The sequence below is a fragment of the Sebastes fasciatus genome, chromosome 23 (assembly GCF_043250625.1).
Source record: "Sebastes fasciatus isolate fSebFas1 chromosome 23, fSebFas1.pri, whole genome shotgun sequence".
Lineage (NCBI taxonomy): Eukaryota > Metazoa > Chordata > Actinopteri > Perciformes > Sebastidae > Sebastes > Sebastes fasciatus.
The window spans coordinates 12,008,338-12,027,252 of record NC_133817.1 but is presented as its reverse complement, the minus strand read 5'-3'; the positions used below and the strand labels follow the sequence as shown (position 1 = coordinate 12,027,252).

General features: G+C 37.8%; 3 protein-coding genes across 5 annotated transcripts in view; 2 read left to right on the top strand and 1 right to left on the bottom strand.

Moving 5' to 3' along the window:
• Nucleotides 1–544: 544 nt before the first annotated feature.
• Nucleotides 545–2,497, top strand: myf6 (myogenic factor 6). The gene is made up of 3 exons (XM_074626020.1): nt 545–1,434; nt 1,899–1,992; nt 2,081–2,497. Exons 1-3 carry the CDS (start codon nt 928–930, stop codon nt 2,188–2,190), a joined length of 711 nt encoding a protein of 236 aa, XP_074482121.1. The 5' UTR covers nt 545–927; the 3' UTR covers nt 2,191–2,497.
• A 1,724-nt stretch (nt 2,498–4,221) lies between these two features.
• lin7a (lin-7 homolog A (C. elegans)) overlaps nt 4,222–18,915 on the bottom strand; it is a 54,818-nt gene continuing 40,124 nt past the window's right edge. For 2 of the 3 annotated variants that reach the window (XM_074625846.1, XM_074625847.1), the window contains exon 6: nt 17,401–18,831. In XM_074625846.1, coding sequence (XP_074481947.1) covers nt 18,807–18,831 — 25 coding nt within the window. In that variant the 3' untranslated portion in view covers nt 17,401–18,806. Of the gene's footprint in view, nt 4,238–17,400; nt 18,832–18,915 lie in introns of those variants that run through there. The other variant, XM_074625848.1, reaches the window with a different exon arrangement.
• On the top strand, nt 8,846–11,040 carry myf5 (myogenic factor 5). The gene is made up of 3 exons (XM_074625250.1): nt 8,846–9,473; nt 10,323–10,395; nt 10,575–11,040. Exons 1-3 carry the CDS (start codon nt 8,856–8,858, stop codon nt 10,769–10,771), a joined length of 888 nt encoding a protein of 295 aa, XP_074481351.1. The 5' UTR covers nt 8,846–8,855; the 3' UTR covers nt 10,772–11,040.

Below are 18,915 nucleotides of genomic sequence, written 5' to 3'. Positions count from 1 at the left end.
TAAAGGCGGACGCCGGAGTCGGCGTGATGATGTTTAGTATTCTCATTTAGCCACTAGCAGTGGTCAGTTATAGCAACCACCTTTTTAAGACATATAAAAAACTTCAGAATTCACCAGCGGGATATTTACTGATGTATTTTATGTCGTAGAATGAAACGTTAAAATCTCGGAGCACAAATATAAATCACTTTAAAAAGCTATACAAAAAAGATATTTTTGGGATGTATATGGTTGAGGAAGAGTTGTGATAAGGGTTGCGTTAAGGGTTGGTTTATATCTACTTTTTAACTCCGGATAAATATGTGGGTTGTAAATAAACTTGGGATGCTGTTCATATATTTAATTTGGGATGTAAATAAATCTGGGATAGTTTATATATTATATTATATTATCATTCTATGATGAGTTATTAGAGGAGAAGTGAGAAAGGGGTAGGGAAATATAAGTTTTACTTCTACCTACTCCTTTTCGGACACTATTACTCTTGTTATTATTTTGTATCTGTTTTTATTTATTTTTATGTTCGGAATAAAGTCTTTCATTCATTCATTCATTCATGAATCTCTTGCGTTAATCACAGACCTTATTTCAGACATCTAACTTAAAAACTCATTAAAAAAAAAACTTCCAGACACAGAAATATCTCTGTGCTGCCATTTTGTGTCCGGATGCAGATATTTTAAAGCACCTGTCATGAAACCTGAGGTGACATTTCAATAGGAACTTAATGTATATGCGTTTCCTGCACAAAGTCAGTAGGGTTGTAAAGAGCCATTGAAAAAAAAAATGCTTGATGCAGTGTGACAGCCAAAGTGTTGGGTAGAGTTTCACATTCTATATATAAGCCTGGTGACTTGTGTCCCTGCTGCTCTGTTTAAATGCCAGAGACCCACTGTCAAAACACAGAGAGAGAGGGGCCGCAACAATATGATGGACCTTTTTGAGACCAACCCTTATCTTTTCAATGATTTGCGCTATTTGGAAGAAGGGGATCATGGACCACTACAGCACCTGGACATGTCCGGGGTTTCCCCCTTGTACAACGGCAACGACAGCCCTCTGTCCCAGAGCCAGGATAATGTTCCGTCCGAGGAGAGCAGCGGAGAGGAGCACGTCCTGGCTCCCCCGGGTCTCCGGGCTCACTGCGACGGCCGGTGCCTCATGTGGGCCTGCAAGATCTGCAAGAGGAAGTCGGCGCCGACGGACAGACGCAAGGCCGCCACGCTCCGGGAGAGGAGGAGGCTCAAGAAGATCAACGAGGCCTTCGACGTGCTGAAGAGGAAGACCGTGGCCAACCCCAACCAGAGGCTACCCAAGGTGGAGATTTTACGCAGCGCCATCAGCTACATTGAGAGGTTACAGGAGCTGCTGCAAGATCTGGATGAACAGGAGAAAACGCCAAACGGATCATCTCAAAACTTCAAAGAACACAGTGTAAGATACCAATAAAATCCTCACAGTATTCCCATGGTATTCCTAAGGGTGCATGTGGTATTCAGATGATTTTATAATAACGACTTTATGATGTTTTTATCTCCTATAATATTCTTGCATGAACTTGTAAGGTGTCTGTGGTGCTATTAATGACATTATTTTGACTTTTATTGACTTTTATTGCAGTTGACACTAACAGTGTGACATTCACTTAGTCACTGATGTTAATATTGGACACTTTTTATCATTTCAAGTCAGGATGTCCCTTTGATCTTCCAATAATATAAATTTTTTTATTCATTTATTTGAGTTTTTATGTCTGTCAAAATTATTATGCCTGTTTCTGGAATGTTTTTCACTATAGGAAATGCCAAGTTGATTAAATAAACTTGTGTTTATCCATTAGGTTTGATGTTAACTGACTAAAAATATGTATGATTATCATGTGATTTGTGTTGTTATAGGTGGCCAGTCATGAGTATCACTGGAAAAAGTCCTCAGAGACCTGGCCGACCTCTGCCGACCATTCCACTGCAGCAATTATAAACCAGAGAGAAGGTACTTTTGTCAAACTTCACTTACAAATCAACAATAAATACAGAAATTAAATAAAAACGCTTTGTAAGTCAATGTCCTTTGTTTTCAGCAACCAGTGAGTCTTCTGCGTCCTCCAGCCTCCTGCGTCTGTCCTCCATCGTGGACAGCATCACCAACGACGACAAAGTCAGCTTCAGCGAGGACGTCTCCGAAAACTGAAACATTAGCGAAGACCTCGACTCAACGACAATTTCAAAATTAAAAAATGTCCATTATTTATCTCTAAATTATTTCCACTATATTCAGCCATTCTGGCTTCTGTTTGCCATGTAGTCTTCATGTGTACAGCAGGAGCAACAAATTTGTACATATTTTATAATAATGTGATGTTTAGATTTATTTATTTTATATTCAGAAGCAGATCAACTCTTTTAAGAAAGCTGATATTGTATTTAAATATTTGTACATAACTGACCAAGACAATAAATTAAACTTTTGCAATACTCTAAAAGCGCTGTAATTTCTCATTCTTCATGGGCATGCTGGGAAGAAACCCGATCTCATGGGAAGGCGTATAAATAGCACGACATTCCAAGGACATTCCACGTGTTATGTGAATGCAATTTACCCTTTTTTTTGTGTCATTTGTACGCAGTGGGCAACTTCGGGGTCTGAAAAAGGAAGGCAATGCCTTAAACTTGCATTCTATCTAATGGCCAGCAGGGGGCGACTTCTCTGGTTGCAAAAAGAAGTCTGATTGTATAGAAGTCTATGAGAAAAAGAAAAAAAAAAGTCTACTTCTCAATTGATTTATTACCTCAGTAAACATTGTAAACATGAGTTTATGATCTCGATAAAGCAGGGTATGCTGTAGGGCGTGGCTACCTTGTGATTGACAGGTCGCTACCACGGCGTTGTCCGGTCTGGGAGTTGTCCTTGTTTTTGTCTTAGAACTTTTAACCCTTTCACAGTGTGTTTTCAGTCCGTGAAAGTTACTTATTACCTTTTTGGTCGCCTAAAAATGTCTTATTTAGAGTTCGGTTGTATTTAGCTCCACCCTCTCGTGTCACTTCTGGTTACAGAAAACCAGGATTGCAACGGCAAAATGCTGAACTCAAGGCTTCAAAACGGCAGTCCACAAATCAATGGGTGACGTCGCGGAGACTGTCAGCTTCTTATATACAGTCTATGTTTGTACGCCTCTTTTCGCATGTAATTTTTACGCTACGCAACAAAATTATGTTGACGTATTAGGGAAAACATCATGGTTGGGCTTAAAATAAGTATGTAAACTAAGTAAAAAACGTACGGAAACAACGTAACAGAAGTATGAAAAATATGTCACAAACATCACTAAAAAACACGTCACCAATGTCACTTCAAAATAACTCAACACTCGATGGATGGGTTTACATTGCAGTCAATAAAGACTACATTGCATACAAAGACACGCCAAAACCAAGAACGCCGTTTTTATTGCACGCAAAATGACTTAGGGTGTCATTCATACGCCATTTAGTGCGGCCGAGCAGTGGAAAGGAAAGTGCATCCATTCCTCTCGGGTCGTATGTATTTGACAATCAATTCAAGCCACATATAGTATGTTTAAGTTACTCTTTTTTTCACCATTGAAATGTCCAAAACTACAATCGTCATGAAAAATTACTTGTTTAAAGTTTCCCCTCAGGGACAAATGGTGGGTAAAACCTTTTTCCTGCATATAAAAAGTCACTCTACCCCTCACTGTATCTCTGTTTTACACCAAAAGAGAGGAAAAACCCATTACCAGTTCAAGGTCTACCAGTTCCCCCAGCATTCACGGCTATTAGAAGTCCATAAAATCAGTTTAAACTACCCTGGAATAGTTTGCTGCCGGGCTGCCTCTCTTTGTTCCAGCTGGCCTCCAGCAGGACTGATCCCACAACAGTAACTCGAGTCCCTCCAAACACAGCGTGCCTCTCGTCTCCTATCACATGTTGGGGACATGGAAACTTGGGCAGCAGGCTTGTGAGTGCAAAGCCCGCTGGGATAATGAAGTTATCTGAGCCATTAGGTCTTAATTCATCATCACATGGCAAAGCGTTTACATGCGAGCTATTAAAACGATGATGCTAACGGCATGGAAATCCTGGAGTCTTGTTTGTCGTGCACTGACATGGGAGGGGGGCGTTTGTTGATGATGTCGGGGTGAGCTGATCTCCCTCAGATCTCTGTGGACGACACAGAGACCCCATTGACCTCTGGGACTCGGCCTCATCTCTCAGACCTGCAGACACACACATGCAAAGTGTCACACACACATGTGTGTGTCAGGTTTATCAGAAGCTTCAATGTAACATCCAACAAGAGGAAAACAAAGAACCAGGGGGAGAGTTCAAACCATGCTTAAGTTTGAAGGTCACCCCCTTTTCTGCGGTTTTAGTGTCTAAAAAGTGCGTTGAGTGAACATTAAAGGAACCATTTGAAGGGTCTTTTGTACCCACAGCTGAGAAACGTTTAATTGACATGATAAGTGTATGTTTCCTGAGATATAAGACACGTGTTTTTGACATAATTCATAAGGTTTCATATACAGCTGCAACCATTAATAAATTAGTTGTCAACTATTAAATTAATCGTCAACTATTTTGTTCATCAATTAATAGGTTCTCTGATTGCAGCTTCTTAAATGTGAATATTTTCTGGTTTCTTTACTCCTCTATGACTCCTCTGTGAACTGAATATCAAAACAAGACATTTGAGGACGTCATCTTGGAGCTTTGGGAAACACTGATCAACATTTTCTGACATTTTATAGACCAAACAACTAATCAATTAATCAAAAAAATTACGGATTAATTGACAATGAAAATGATTGTTGGTTACAGCCCTAGTTTCATATAATTTTAAGGTTTCATTTCATATTTATTACCATTTTTTTAGGGTTTTTTTTCTTTCCTTTTTGGGGATCAATAAAGTTAACTAATCTAATATTTGCTATTCTTCTACTCTGCTTTAATAAGTAAAGTATTTGTAAAGTAGTCAGAATCCTACTAGACCAACTACAACATTAAAATGCTGCTTAAGTGATAAAGTATCACTAATAATAATCCAAAAATATAAATTATATCTGCATAATTACAAAGTCCTTTTTACTTTTCACACTTAAAGTACATTTTTATTTTTTCACAATTTTTATTTATTTTTTATTATTATTATTATTATTATTATTATTATTATTATTATTATTATTATTATTATTATTATTATTTTCTGTGTGTGTTTTGTTTTTTATTCTTTAATCCATTGTTATTGTTATTATTATTTTTTATTTCTTTACTTTTCAATTTCACTTTTTCACTATAAAATATATAAATATTGTAGGAATGATATACAGTAAGTATGAACAACATCATAAGCAAATGTAAATGTATGCAATTATATTTATGCACTCCTGCAATAACGTAGCCTATAAAATAGAATACATTTTACTGAAAATACTTCTATATTTTTAAGTTAAATTTTGAAAGCAGTACTTGTCGTGGAGTATTTTGACATATTGAAGTAAAGGAAATGAATACTTCCTCCACCACTGAGCTGAATTAAGAGCTGAGAAACACAGTAATCCTCCTCTTTTCAACAGAACTATTCATATCTTCTACAAAATATCCAGTTTTCTGTAAAAACCAGACAGAAATGCGATCCCCCTTAAACAGTAATGTGATTTTAATGGCCTTCAGCCCACTCACTCAGTCTGTAGCAGTGTTACTTCACTACATGCTGCAGCTCTGTGGGTATCCGCTAATTTAACGTCTGTTTGCTGATGACTGCATAATCACAGTTTGTCCTTGAAAAAGAACAGTTTGGTACTTATTACTGTCTAAAATTTAAATATTTTGCTGACATATATGCATAAAAACCTGCATTTTGTGCTATTAGAAGACTGTAAGAACTCTACATCCAGCTGTGTTTCTTATGGCTGCTCCATCCCAAAGAAGCAGCCCCGACTCTCTCTTTTTCTAGCTTTACAGGGATTTCGGTGTTACTGATGACACCATATAATTCTCATTTGGCTGTGAAGGCAGTGTTTTAAAAGTCAAAGCTGATGAAAGGCGAGCAGCGATAGGAAGAAGGGGGGATAATGCTCTGATTTATCCAGACTCTCCTTGAATATCCTGGATATAGGAGCAGGATTCACTGCTGGCAGCACCTCTTTCTGCTCTCTGCCAAACAAATGCTGTTGCCACTCAAAATGTTTTTTTTGTGTTTCACTATACAGTAATTCATGTGGGGAAAGAGAAAATGGACTTTATATGGCGGGGAATAGCATGCAGGACAGATAATAATGCACTATACTCACTTTTAACAGTCTCTTCTGCACTATATTCACTTTTTTAATAGTTGTGTATCACAGCTGTTACCCTGCACTATATTCAGTTTTAACAGTTTTCTTCATCTCCTTGTATTTTTATATCTGGTATATTTTTTTGTACTTTGTAATTTGCACTACTAACTTTTTTACTAACATGTTTTGCATCTATCTATCTATCTAAAACCACTTCGCTTTGAAAAAGAATGCATCTTTCTTTTTTTTTATTAAACATTATTTACTCACATAACTGATTTTCCTTAGAATAAAAAAATCCTGAATAAATGTGTATTTTTTTTTTTTTAAATGTGCAGAAAAAAATTCCCCAAAAATATTTTGACAGTTAAAGTATATATAAAATTATGATTAAATACGGGCTTTAATTCCACAAAAAGGAGCTTTGGAGAGGAATCTGCAGGAATGTAATTAAAGTGATAAATGTCCTCTCTGTCTGGGGGTTTGTGTTGCACCAATATTAAGTCAAAGCACGAGGCCGTTTAGAAGAAATAAGGTTTTCAGACGTGAGGGAGATGGACATTAAAGATCACCTCCTGCCCTTCACTTAACTCTGTCTCTGACCCTTGAGAACAACAAGAAAGCAAACCCAGAGAGTTCCCAAGAGACCACATCACAGCCACAGGGCCTGTGCGTAATGCCTGAGCCACAGTAACACCATGTGCTGCTCCAATCTAACTACAGCCTCAATCAGCTATCAGTTGATAGCAGGTTTTCTCATTGTCGACGTTGTTCTCAGCCCTCAACAGACTTTGATCTTCTCAGCAGCTACAAGCCGATGTCTTCTTCAGCTGTGGCTAATCCAAACTCTGCCGGCAGTAATTCAGAGGCAGCAGCAGCAGCAAGCAGCAGCAGGTATACTGCTGTGTTTTCTTAGGTGCGCACAGTTGTTCCCAGAGAAAGGGGGCTCGACAAACGCTTTGACACATTGTGAGAAAATATCCGCATTGTATCCTTGTAAGCTGTCAACAACATCATTACCTAAAGTAGTCAAAGCCCATCAGAGGTGAGCTGAAAAAAAGCCCCCAAGTCTCTGAAAACAGAGAGACAATTAAACACACCAGAGCAGTTTGCAATCTTTATTTACTAGAAACAAGATGTCAACAGCTTGAAACTATACGGACGTCAATCGATTCAAATATTTAATCGTGATTAATCGCATGCTTGTCGAAGATTAATCACAAATTAATTTTTATCTGTTCAAAATGTACCTTAAAGGGAGATTTGTTAAGTATTTAATACTCTTTATCAACATGGGAGTGGGTAAATGTGCTGCTTTATGCAAATGTATGTATATATTTATTATTGGAAATCAATTAATGCATTTAGCATAAAAAATGATGCTCAAATCATGACATGGCAAACTGCAGCCCAACAAGCAACAACAGCTGTCAGTGTGTCAGTGTGCTGACTTGACTATAACTTGCCCCAAACTGCATGTGATTATCATAAAGTGGGCATGTCTGTAAAGGGGAGACTTGTGGGTACCCATAGAACCCATTTTCATTACTAACTAATCGAGAAAATAATCAACAGATTAATCAACAATGAAAATAATCGTTCTTTGCAGCCTTAGTTTCATATAATTGTAAATTTCTGTGTTTTCATTTCACATTTATTACCTTTTTTTTTTGATCTCTGGTAAACACAAGATTTAAAGTTGTGCGTGTGATTCTTTGTGGAGAAACTCGGTCGTTTAAATCAACTAATCAATAGACAAAATGGTGTTAGTCGACTAAGAATTTCTTTGATCGAGGACTTTTAATTTAAAAGAAGAACAAGAGATTTCTGCACTGTAAACACCTCTGCATTCCTCATTGCTTAAAGCGACGTAAACCCCTGCACCATCATGGCCATCTGTTGTGTGCCGAATTGAAGCACTTGACTTGTGTCAATAACTTTTAACGGTTAAAATTTGGCCCTCGGAGGCAAAATGGCACGGGGAAACTGTTGGGCAGTGGTGTCAATTGTGTAATTACTGTTTTAATGAGCTTTGGCAAACAGGCAGGATCACCTCATTCGCAGCACCTTCGGTGTTTAGAGGGGGCTTACCACTGCAATGTGAATTCACTGGGCTTGAAATTTTACACCTTCCCTTTGCAGCTGGACTGCATCTGCAACGCTGTTGTCTCCGCCGTAAAAACTGGCTCCTACGAGAAGCGGTCAAACCTCTTTTTCTGCAGTTTGACTACAAACAAAACACACTTTTTAAAAATGTCTTCATAGTGACTTTCATTGTCAACCTTGACGTGACGCCTGGAGGCCCGGTTGCAGATAAATCAAGCAAAAAAAAATGAAGAAAAAGAGATCATGTGGTGGTTTGGAGCTGCAAATGTTCCCTAAAACATTCCCGAGCATTGTGTTCATCGCGGCCTTGTTGGAAGGAGAGAGTGGTGATGAGTAGGAAAACACCAGTAAGTGCAGATGTGGGAAACTCTGCAGGGTACTGGGGGGTGAGAGGCAGCGGGTTGGGAGGGAGCTGAGCTAACCCCAGCCTGCCTTCTGGCTGGGCCAATGGGCCATGGTAATTAGATCTGGCCAATGTGGGCCCTGGGCTCTGGCCTGGGGGCATATAAGGGGGGCCCGGGGCAACAGACCCCTCATATCACTCAGAGGTCTCCTCTCTCTCACCCCACTCCTCTACCCATCTCTCCATCCATTCAGACTCCATTCTCCAGCAACTATGGACGTCTTCTCGCCATCTCAGATCTACTACGACAGAGCGTGCCCTTCGTCTCCGGACAGCCTGGAGTTCGGCCCCGATCCGGAGCTCGACGGCTCCGACGATGAGGACGAGCACGTGAGGATCCCGGGAGCCCCCCACCAGCCGGGTCACTGCCTCCAGTGGGCCTGCAAGGCCTGCAAGCGCAAGTCCAACTTCGTGGACCGCAGGCGGGCCGCCACCATGCGCGAGCGCCGGCGGCTCAAGAAGGTCAACCACGCTTTCGAGGCTTTGCGGCGATGCACGTCGGCCAACCCCAGCCAGCGTCTCCCCAAGGTGGAGATCCTGCGCAACGCCATCCAGTACATCGAGAGCCTGCAGGATCTGCTGCGAGAGCAGGTGGAGAACTACTACGGCCTGCCTGGAGGCAGCAGCTCGGAGCCCGGGAGCCCTCTGTCCAGCTGCTCTGACGGCATGGTAAGACCTCTCATCCACATGTTCATGCAAACATCTGGTTGTTCAATAGGGAAATAACTACAGCTGCATGCAAGTCACAACTTCATCTTGTAGAAACTGCACCGCCCTGTTGCCATTTCTCATTACCGTGTCGAGTATTTCATTTCAAAATAGAGGCTGGATTTCCAATTTAGAAAACTTTTAATCAAAGAAGCTTGTTTTTTGCCCCAAGACTTCAATTACCAAGCTTCTCCATGCATGTCATACTCTACTCTAAAATCTCTCCTGTAGTCTTGTGTAGTGTGTGTGATGCTTGTTATGAAAGGTCAGGTTATTCTCAACAACAGTCTGAATGTGACAGTGTGTATCAACTAATACAAAAAGAACTTATCAGGCTGTATGGAGTAATGGCTTTCCCACCACCGGACACTTTATAGCCCTAATAAACCGAGCTAAATCCACCTCACTGAAGTCTGGCAGGAAAGAAAAACCGGGGCCGCTTTTCTGCATTCCATCCTGACTGCATGTTCTGCAACCGCTGCCAGGATTTTCTGCAGATTTACTAGGAGAAAGTGTCATCTTGCACAAACTGGTGTTGCTTCCACTGATACAATCGATTCGGCACGCTCGGAGCCCGGGGAAGGGGAAGGGGAAGGGGAGCGCACACACTGCCACTTTGGCTTTAAGGTGGAAGTGAAAATAAAGAAGCCCCATAACTTTGGAATTTAGGATTTATTAGCCTGTCCAGAATATCGTGAAGGGCATCGGTTGTTTTTGCACCTTTTTTTCCCCACTGCTTCTTCCTCATATATATGAATTTACGTTTTTGTTTGCATGAATTCAAGGGTAAATTTCCCCTTTTCCTTACAGGCTGACAGCAGCAGTCCACTGTGGCAACATGTGAATGTAAACTACAGCAGCAGCTATTCATATGCGAGGAACGGTAAGACCTTTTTGACAGCAGCCTGATATGAATATTTGTGCTCAGCTTTACAAAACCTAATAACTGAATGGTAGATTATGTTTTATTCTGCCTCTGGGAGTACCAGGATTTATTATAAAAGCCATAAAACCTGACGAACATATAGATGAAGAACAATTTATGTCTTCTTCCCCTATCAGAGAGTTCATGCGATAAGGCACTCGGAGCCTCCAGTCTGGAGTGTCTCTCCAGCATCGTGGACCGTCTGTCCTCGGTGGAGTCCAGCTGTGGACCGCCGGCTCAGAGAGACGCCGCCACCTTCTCGTCCGGCAGCTCCGACTCGCAGCCGTGCACGCCGGAGAGCCCTGGGTCCAGACCCGTCTACCACGTCCTGTGAAGGAAGGCTTTGCTTTGCTGCTTTTTACCAAAACACCAGCTTGCATTTGCAACAAGAACTAGTTTTAGTGCAAATCTGAAGGAGGACCTGCAGCTTTTATACTGTACATGAGATTGTAAATAATGTAAATACTCATTTATTCTATACATGCTATTATACCCAATGAGACATATTTAATTATGATAATGTTGCATTATTCCAACATGCTATTTAAGCAGTTTTTTTTACTTTCCATGTTGTCATGAACATTAAATCTTTCGCTGTTTTGTATAAAAATATGAGCTTTTTGTGTTTCTTCGTGACCACGTGTTCACATATTAATAATAAGGAGGTGCAATTAGCTAAAATAGTGAAGAAATATGTTCCTTTAAGAGTGTTAAGACACTAAAACATGACTAAACACCATAAGAAACACCAAAAACTGGTGAGTATAGCTCACACTTTTGTTGGGTTTTTACCACATTTCTTCTGAAAAAACAGGTTTACACATTATCTAATAGTGCGAGCAGCTGCCGTCATTACAACACTGATTAGTCAGAGTTTAGTGCTTATGCATCATCTGCTTTTAATATTAAAGCTGAATTATTCATTTAAGATAGCAGATTTGTGTGCTTTTGCATCAAAATGAGTCCAAAAAATGTGTGTTTTTTAAAAGAAAATCTAAATAAAAGGGCAAGTTATTGTTCACGTGGCACGACAGTCTAGACTGTGTCCAGCTAACAAGGTGTGGAGATCACATTAGAAACTGATAGAGGTCAGCTGATATCATTAATCATCAGACGCTGCTGTAATCACTCTACTGCGTATGAGTCATTACAGCAGATTAATCCTCTTAAAATGTGTTTTTTTCTGCATCGTAGCAAGAATTTAAACACAAACAGACACAAAAATGTTAATAATAAATTAAATTATTGCAGAAACAGACACATTTTTGTCCTTTTTTTTATGACATTTTAGTATATTTTTGTACTTAAATGTGCCTGGGAGTGTGTTAAGAGTTTGTTCTCTCCTTCCAAATGTGAGTCATCATTAACACCCTCGATTATACCGTCAACACCAGAGTGGAGAACAAATGGTCTCTAATAGTACTGGAGGGGGGAGGGTGGATACTGCATCATGACCATGCTGTAAGTAAGCTGCATTTTTTTTTTAGTTTATATAGAGGCAGTACATTTGTTAAAATCAAACTCAGAAAATCCATATTTCCTTTGTGGTTATTGTTCTTATGATTACATTTCTACTCCCTAAATTAAATTTCCTCTCCTATAACGTCGTCTTCTATTCGCTCTAATGTGCTTCGTTGTTAAATTAGAAATAAATAGAAAATATCTACCTGTGCCTCTCTGATATGATTCCTTTTTATGGTGGTTCAATACAACATCATTTTTGCTCTGCTCTTCAGCATTATGATCCTTATTATTGATTGAAAATACTGATGATAGGAGAAGTAAAGACAGTTTATTGCTGCTATCCTTGGTCAGCAGTGGTGGAAGAAACATTCAGATCCTTAAGTAAAAGTCGCATTAACACAATGTGTGAACAGTAACAAGCAAAAGTGCTGCATTCAAAAGCAAAGGTACAGAAGTTCTCTCTGCTAACTGTATTTTAATCAGAAATAGAAGTACAATAATACCCTTTGAAATGTAGTGGAGTAGACTCATGTAGAGTACAAGTACCTGTAGTGGTGGGAGAAGTATTCAGATCCTTTAATAAAAGAAGCAATATTAACATTTAGACTAAGATAGAATTATTTTGAACAATAACCTATAAAATTAACTGTAAACAAATACAGCAAATTCTAAATTGCTAAACTAAAACTTAAACTAAACTAAAATAATTAACTTAATGTAAATGCTTCATTAGAAGTAAACGTCCTGCATGGAAAATGAAAAAGTATTTTTCGCAAAATTTATATAAACTATCAAAACAAAAAGTACTCATAATGCAAAAAGTGGCCCCTGTGATTTTTATACTATTATATATTTTTTCATTAGATTATTTTTGCCAATGTGTTAATATGTAAGTAGCATTTTATGGTTATAGCTGGTTGAGGTGGAGATCATTTTAACTATTTTATTTAATGTTTTGTGGTTTAATTTATTACAGATGATCATATTCATAAAGCTCACATGTTTTGTATGAAAAATATGTAAATAAACTAGTAACTAAAGCTGTTAATTAAATGTAGTGGTGTAAAAAGTATAATAATTATCATAATATTTTTTTATTTTTTGTACTACTACTACTACTACTACTACTAATAATAATAATAATAATACAAAATAAATAATAATAATAATAATAATAATAAGTATAATAAGTATAATATTTATTTATAATTATTTTATTTTTTATTAAGTTTTTTAATTATGTAATTTTTTGTTAATAATTTCCAATGCACATCTTTAAAATCATTCAAATTTGATTACAAACAAAAATGTATTTAGCATAAAATAGAAATTTTCAAGTACAAGTATCTCAAATGTGTGTCAAGAACAGTACTTGAGTGAATGTGCCACTGCTGGTCAGGTAAAAATGGTCAAATTGTTAATGAAGCTTCACTTGAATTTGGATTTGAGTTAGCTGGTGAGACATTTGTCTGCAAAAATGAGTCTATATTGAAACTCATCTATTCAAAAACAGCATACAATACAATACAGCCCAGTCTTATTGTTCTTATTGTACCACTGGAGAGAAGCTCAGAGTAAAACACTGCCCGTAGGCGAATACCAGCAGTTGTGTCTCTGTGCTTCAGTGCTGTGAAACATTGTGGACATTCCAGCAGCGGCTTGTGTTTCACCGACCAACCAATGGCTGCGTACGACGCTCCAAATGTCACTGATGTCATCCTCCATGGCTGCACTCTGGTTGTGATTCATGGATCGCTCACTCACTGAGCCTCAGGAGTGTCAACACGAAAAACATACGATGAGTTTACATCAAGGTCGTTGAGGTCGAGCATGAACTCAGGGGAAAATTAAAGACACACAAAGAGAGAGAATTTTTAATCTGATTTTCATCATCTATTTGGTTGAATTTAAATCATGACATAGAATGGACATTATTAATAAATTGAGTCTGGTGTAGCGTGACTCAAATACCAGCACAGTCATTACTGTAGTACTCAGCGAGACCACAAGGGGGAGCTGTTTCTTCTATTTCCTACATCAACACTTTACATATTTAGCTTCTGTGTTTGGATTTAATCAATATAAACGAGTAGGTTTAAACCACAGGGAACTATATATATAAAGTGCAACATTATGAGTCTTGAAGGTACTTTATTTCCTCATGTTTGAGGGGAATACTGATCTTATGATGAATGTTTAACTAGGGTCTTTGGAGGGTTGAATCTGCCCTCTGGCTAAATCTGTGATGTTGAACATCTGTCTGAGCAAAAGAGATGATATAAAAGTGGTTACACTTCTCAACTGTTAGCAAAGCTCAAACATACATTATGTACAAGATTCAAGAGATTCCTTTATTTGTCATTTTTATGCTCCACATAAAGACGAAATTGTGTTTCTTACATCCACCACTCAGAAATTCAGTGCAAAACAACTGGTGAAAACTTTAAAGTAATTAGCTAATAATTAAGAGCACTAATAAATAAGCTAAAAGAACGCTACAGCTTTGAGTGTTGATTCTTTATGTGTAGATACTAATTTATTTAGCATCCTTGTATGTGCTCTTAGCCAACAGGGTTATAGTGCAGGAAGGTGCTACTGGAGGAAAAGGTTAAAGGTCAAGTGTCTTGCTCAATAGCACTCAAAATGAAACATTTGACACTGGGATAGTCCCATCTTTCCCAGTTTTGAGGTAAAGCTGTCTTTGTTCAAATAATATTTTGCTTTTGGAAATCTACAGATTTGTTTTTATATCCTCCTGTTGTGTTCTAGTGAACATATTTTCTTTTTTTTAACAACAGTAAAAGGGTTTATAAACTATGGGATATCGTCATTTACTAGTTTGATAAGCATAAAACAAATGTTTTTGCACATTTCTTTTTGACACGGTCAGAATGGGGCATTTTATACACATTTTAACAATATAGATATATTTTTCTCACCTTTTGAGAACTTTTTTTAACTATATATTTCTTTTTTCCTGCAAAATTATTCTCTATTTGAATGAAACCAATGACATCTGTTTATATATTTATTAAAACATGATAAAGCTATGGGTGACAAAGAAATAGAAATCTGCATCCATCTTCCATCTGTCACTTACACCTTTTATTGATTCGCAAACTCATCAGACGACTTCATACTGAAGACATGACAACACGGTTATAATGTGCAGCCTGAGTGATATCACTGTTAAGTGTCAACACACACATAGTTTTGTCTCCGTACTATTTCAGGGCGCGGAGGTGTAGATTAGAAGATTACAAAAAAGATCAAGAAGGCGATGAAAACTATTTTCACACCATTAATGTATTAGAAAGTATTACTTACTGAGTATATTGTTTTATCATCTGTGTTTCAACTCCAGCATCTGAGAAGGTGTTAACAACATTCAGGCTCTTTGCTCCTGATAAACAGCCATGGACAGGTGAGGGATTTGTCACCTGCATTAACGTCACCTGCACCCTCAACTTCTGTCACTTCAGGCTTTGGTCACTTGCTGTAGAATTGGCTGTTTGCTGGAAAAAAAAAGCTCTAACGGGGATTTTATTGCACATAACACCGTGTACAACACGTTGCCGGTGAAGTAACAGCACAGCTTTGTGCTTCTACTGTCACCGTTTGAGTTTAATACCTTCCATTTACAAGAGAGTCTTTATTAGCTCCAGTGTCTGCTCTCGGTATTGAGCTGACAAAAGGCCATTGACTTTCTGTTCCAGGACTAAAAAGCTGGACGAGTCTTCAGAGGGACATTTCAGGGCACAAGGTTTAATCACTTCACCTTCAGCAGCTGCACTCAGAGCTCTGAGAGGAGGCCGAGCTGTTGTATCAGTGTTACGAGAAATTAACACATCACAGCTTTTACTGTAAAACTAGTAACTTCATTATATTACATACTACTATATTTAATAATTTAGTAGGTAAGAATTTAGAAGTTTTTATCAATTAGTATTTATTATTTTAGTGTTTTAGTGCTTTTATGTGTGAAACATTTATGCTGCAATCTTGGCTATAGGACTCTCAATGGGACTACCCTGGAAAAATAAAAGTTAAAAATTAAAAACGTACACATGATTGCAGTATTTTGGAGGAACAGTGTGTAACATTTCGGGGGATCTATAGGCAGAAATGAAATATAATAACTAACTCACGTTACCACAGTCTTGGAAAGGGAGGAGTGAGGAGAGAAGTACTCAGTTGGTTGCAATCTGCAACCACACCACTAGATGCAACCAAATCCTACACACTGTACCTTTAAGACTCAATATATTTGAAATGTGACTACCATACGAACAAGAAAGTAGACCTGCAAGACTCCCTCCTGCAGTGCAAACACTGCCACGATCTGCTGGATTCTGTGTTCCCACCAAAACCTTTCTAAATAAATCATTTTTTATCTCTTTGTGTTTTTGCAAATCTATATTTTGTATCTGCTTTTTTTGCAAAGAATTATTCAGTAGGTGACAAATCGAAGTTAACTAAACACTAAATGATACCATAAAGATGTAGTATGGGATATGAAGTCAGGGTCGACAAAGCATTCACTGTACACAAGCACATAGATTTATTTATACAAATATAGTATGTATAACAATTGCATATCAACAGTTTGTTGTCTTTTTTTTTTATCTTTACGGTAAGTACAGGACCATCAGCTTCAAAAATGTAAGTCAATTAAGAAAGAGTACCTGTGAGTTAAAGATACAAAAAGGGATCTGTTGTATTGAGATGTGAGTGAATATCCTCTAAAACCTGAGCACACAGGTGACCTAATGCAAACTCTTTGGCATTAAGTGACCTTAGTGCTAACAAGGTTATTTAGGAACATCTGGCAGCGTGGCACATGTTATGCATGGAGGAGGATTTTGCTCTGCTGGACTTGTGCAATTAGATGTAGCTCACGAAAGATTAAATGAACACTTTCCGTCAATAAGGAATAATCAGCAACATTTCATGTCAGTTTTTCATTCACTGTTCTTAACATAATAAATCCTCTGGCGTACAGGAAGTATGATGCGTTTTATGTTTTGGATTTGTTTCTGGTAAATAAGAAGAAAAAGAGGTAAAGCCTGCATGGTTCAACAAACAAAGAGAAGAGCGCCACCTACTGAAAGAAAAAACACAAGACGGTATCAGAGACAGAAAGATCGACAAAGAAAGTGATCTCTGGGAAGTGTAGTGCAGAAAGAAAAACACAACAAGGAGCGCTTAGCACCAAAGATGAAGAAGACAGAAAAGTGAACACAGACCTGGCGGATTAAATTTAAAAACAGATTTCCCTTAAACAGGTACAGAGGAAAACAGGAAGTGATAACTCATAACTTCTCAAAAATTATTGTCAGAACAGAAATGCAGGTCAACATGTATGAAGGACAGAACCTGCCAAAATTAAAAGGAAATAAATTACTCGATAGATAAATAAATAAATAAATATGCCATAGAATGAACCAAAAATAATATTAAAAATAAATGTAGACATTAATTAAGTGCTAAAATGTGACATAAATTTCTTCTTTATTTATTTATCTTTGTATTACTTTCCTTATCTATCTACTCTTCTATTTAATTTCCCCTTTTATTTATTTTCTATTAATTTTTATATGTATTTATTTATTATTTATTTAAATGTATGTATTTATTTTTCATTTATTTTACATTTATTTATTCATTATTAAATTGCATTGATGGAGTAATGTATTTATTTATATTAACTTTTAAATGTATAATCATATTTGCATTTATTTTTGCATTTATTATTTTTCAGATTTTTACATTTATTTACTATTAAATTGTATTCATTAAGTCATTTATTTATTTTGGCAGGTTCCCTCCTCCACATACAGGAACTAGTATACAGCTGTTACACAAGGAATAGATTTTAAATAATAATCTGCACGTCTCAGAAAGAACACATAATATTTAAAAGGAACAATAAAACTTTATGTTAAATCTCATAAACTATAAAATAGACAAGTCTGAAAAATAATTCTAGCTCTATATTTTGGATTTAATTCTGCTCGAATGAAAACTGGTGACATTCTGTTGGTCGCGGACACAGTTAACATTTGCGAGGATTGATTTGAACCTCGTTAAAATCTCTCGGTAACATATATTTTTCTAGATAAATCTCAGTTGGGAGTAGCTTACAACGTCTGCAGTTATTGCACATTAATTATCCATGCCACCATGTAAATCAATAATCTCTTTAAATGGCACGGAGGATAGATTTGGACACAGAAGCTGCCTTATAAGACCCAGTTTTGCTTTACAACGATTCACATGTGCACCTATCCCATAAACTCTGTATATATATATGCATGTAACCGATCGGGAATTTGAGTGTAAAAACTGAAGGATGTGTGTTATTGCTAAACCTACAAGATACAAAATCTGTCCTGCTACAATATAGAAGGTAAAAAAGAGTTCACGTTTATCCAAAACGGGACACAAAAAAAGAAACCGATGGTCATTCACACGGAGACACGAGCACCAGTCGAAGAATAGAAACACCACTGTACAAATGATATCTATGGCGAAATGGCATAAAGGTGCCACGGTGTAAGAATGGATGTCGGGAAGCAATCAAAAGTGGATGACTGTAAACAAAACAACAAAACACAAGAGAGGGAGTTCCAGTAAGACTCGGGGAGAACAACTTATAAAAGGGAATACAAAGTTAAAATGGACGACTTTCGATGCCAGCCTCCCTTGCTCTTGTTTTTCAAAGCACCAGTTTCAGGACGAACGGCTCTCTTTGTATTTGCTCAGTAATCGGTGGTAAACTGGAAGGGAGAGAGGAAGTAAAAGAGTCTTCTACTTGATGGTTTTTCCTCCGCGACGGAGAGCTTCCTTTGGGATCCTCAACGCAAAAACAGATGGTCTTTTTAGATCCACCTCTTCGCTCTCCTTCACTTCTTCTTCTTTTGGAACAACCTGCAGATCATTAAAAAAGAAGAGAGACAAGCTGAGAGCGATGCCTCTGAGATCGCTGACAGTTCACACTGAGAGTGTTATCAA

Excerpts from the sequence above, each read along its gene's own strand:
- myf5 (XM_074625250.1), top strand. The coding sequence starts at position 8,856 with ATGGTAATTAGATCTGGCCAATGTGGGCCCTGGGCTCTGGCCTGGGGG. Across the intron at positions 9,474-10,322 it reads CCAGCTGCTCTGACGGCATG|GCTGACAGCAGCAGTCCACT; the intron begins GTAAGACCTCTC and ends TTTTCCTTACAG. Across the intron at positions 10,396-10,574 it reads CTATTCATATGCGAGGAACG|AGAGTTCATGCGATAAGGCA; the intron begins GTAAGACCTTTT and ends TTCCCCTATCAG.
- myf6 (XM_074626020.1), top strand. The coding sequence starts at position 928 with ATGATGGACCTTTTTGAGACCAACCCTTATCTTTTCAATGATTTGCGC. Across the intron at positions 1,435-1,898 it reads AAAACTTCAAAGAACACAGT|GTGGCCAGTCATGAGTATCA; the intron begins GTAAGATACCAA and ends GTGTTGTTATAG. Across the intron at positions 1,993-2,080 it reads AATTATAAACCAGAGAGAAG|CAACCAGTGAGTCTTCTGCG; the intron begins GTACTTTTGTCA and ends CTTTGTTTTCAG.